General features: G+C 50.1%; 1 protein-coding gene across 1 annotated transcript in view; it reads right to left on the bottom strand.

Moving 5' to 3' along the window:
* The window catches only part of LOC107037390 (polycomb group protein Pc), a 5147-nt gene extending 4057 nt beyond the window's left edge, over nucleotides 1-1090 (bottom strand). The window contains exon 1 of the mRNA XM_015255923.2: nucleotides 101-1090. Coding sequence (XP_015111409.1) covers nucleotides 101-163 — 63 coding nt within the window. The 5' untranslated portion in view covers nucleotides 164-1090. The remainder of the gene's footprint in view (nucleotides 1-100) is intronic.
* Nucleotides 1091-1124: the final 34 nt, after the last annotated feature.

The raw sequence follows: 1124 nt of genomic DNA, 5'->3' as shown, positions 1-1124 counted from the left end.
CCCCCCCCCCCCCCCATTGCGCATAGACAAACACGAAAGCCCCATTAATCCCGTTCTGTCCGGTGCCGCCGTCTGGCGGCATTTCCCCCTCCCCACTCACCCTCTTTTCTCTCTTCTTGAGTATCCGCTCGGCGGCATAAACGTTTCCAAGATCCATTTCCATAAAAGTCACGTTCGACTAGCCACTAAAAATTCGATAATTTCACTGAAAAAAAATCACCACGTAATCCAAATGAGCACCTGATGAATAACTCCACGTGATTTCACACCACAAACTTGCCACCCCGTCCCAAAAAAATTTGTTTACGTGAGTTTCCACGGCGCATGCCGGATGTTTTCAACTCCTCGAGGGTTGCCCCCTCCAAAAAAAAAAAAAACACTGAAAATCAGTACTCCGTTGTGGAGTGCCACCTAATGTTTTCGAAACGGTGTTCACATCGAGTGCAACCGGCGCCACACGCACGTCCCATCGGTGATAAACCCCCTTTTTCCGCACTAAATCCCGAAAAAAACTCTCCACTCGTCCCCCCACCCCCCACAGGCCGGCAATTCCCCAGAATTCCCTAGGCCAAAAATCCCCAGACAAGGTTAAGCCCTTCGGCAAACCTCATAAATTACAGTTTTCCCAAAAAAGTTGACAAAATCGTTGTACTTCCAGTGCTGCCCCCTGCCGCTGATAATTCCCTAGTCCCGTGACGTCAGCGTGTGCCGTAGCTTCTCCCTCGCGGCTCGTAAACACCAAACATGGCGGTTGTCGGGCTATACGTCGGTATCAACCACATAACAATTCCGCATTACACAGATGCAATAGCCCCCAAAAATTTACCATCAGTCGTTTAAACAGTCCCCCCAAATCCCTAGGCCCTAGTTTATTTTTCAAACTAGTGATATTCACTGTTCAGATGAAACCGCACCACTGTGATAGTCCGAGGTATCGTACAACGCGTGAGTGAATACTTTTTTATTATTTTTTTTCCTCGAAACAACACGCGGCGTCTGGTACATTCACCGGATCGAGACGTACTAGTGTTGGAGGGCTCCTGCCGTACTTCCCTCGGCAAACATCGTCGGTTGGACTCGCCCGACCCTGTTCGGCTACAACCGCGCTGGTAAGGGGGGGGGGG

Source organism: Diachasma alloeum, unplaced genomic scaffold (genome assembly GCF_001412515.2).
Source record: "Diachasma alloeum isolate Michigan unplaced genomic scaffold, Dall2.0 Dall_scaffold_00219, whole genome shotgun sequence".
NCBI classification, from domain to species: Eukaryota; Metazoa; Arthropoda; class Insecta; order Hymenoptera; family Braconidae; genus Diachasma; species Diachasma alloeum.
The sequence above is the reverse complement of the archived record's forward strand: the minus strand, read 5'-3'. Positions and strand labels throughout refer to the sequence as shown.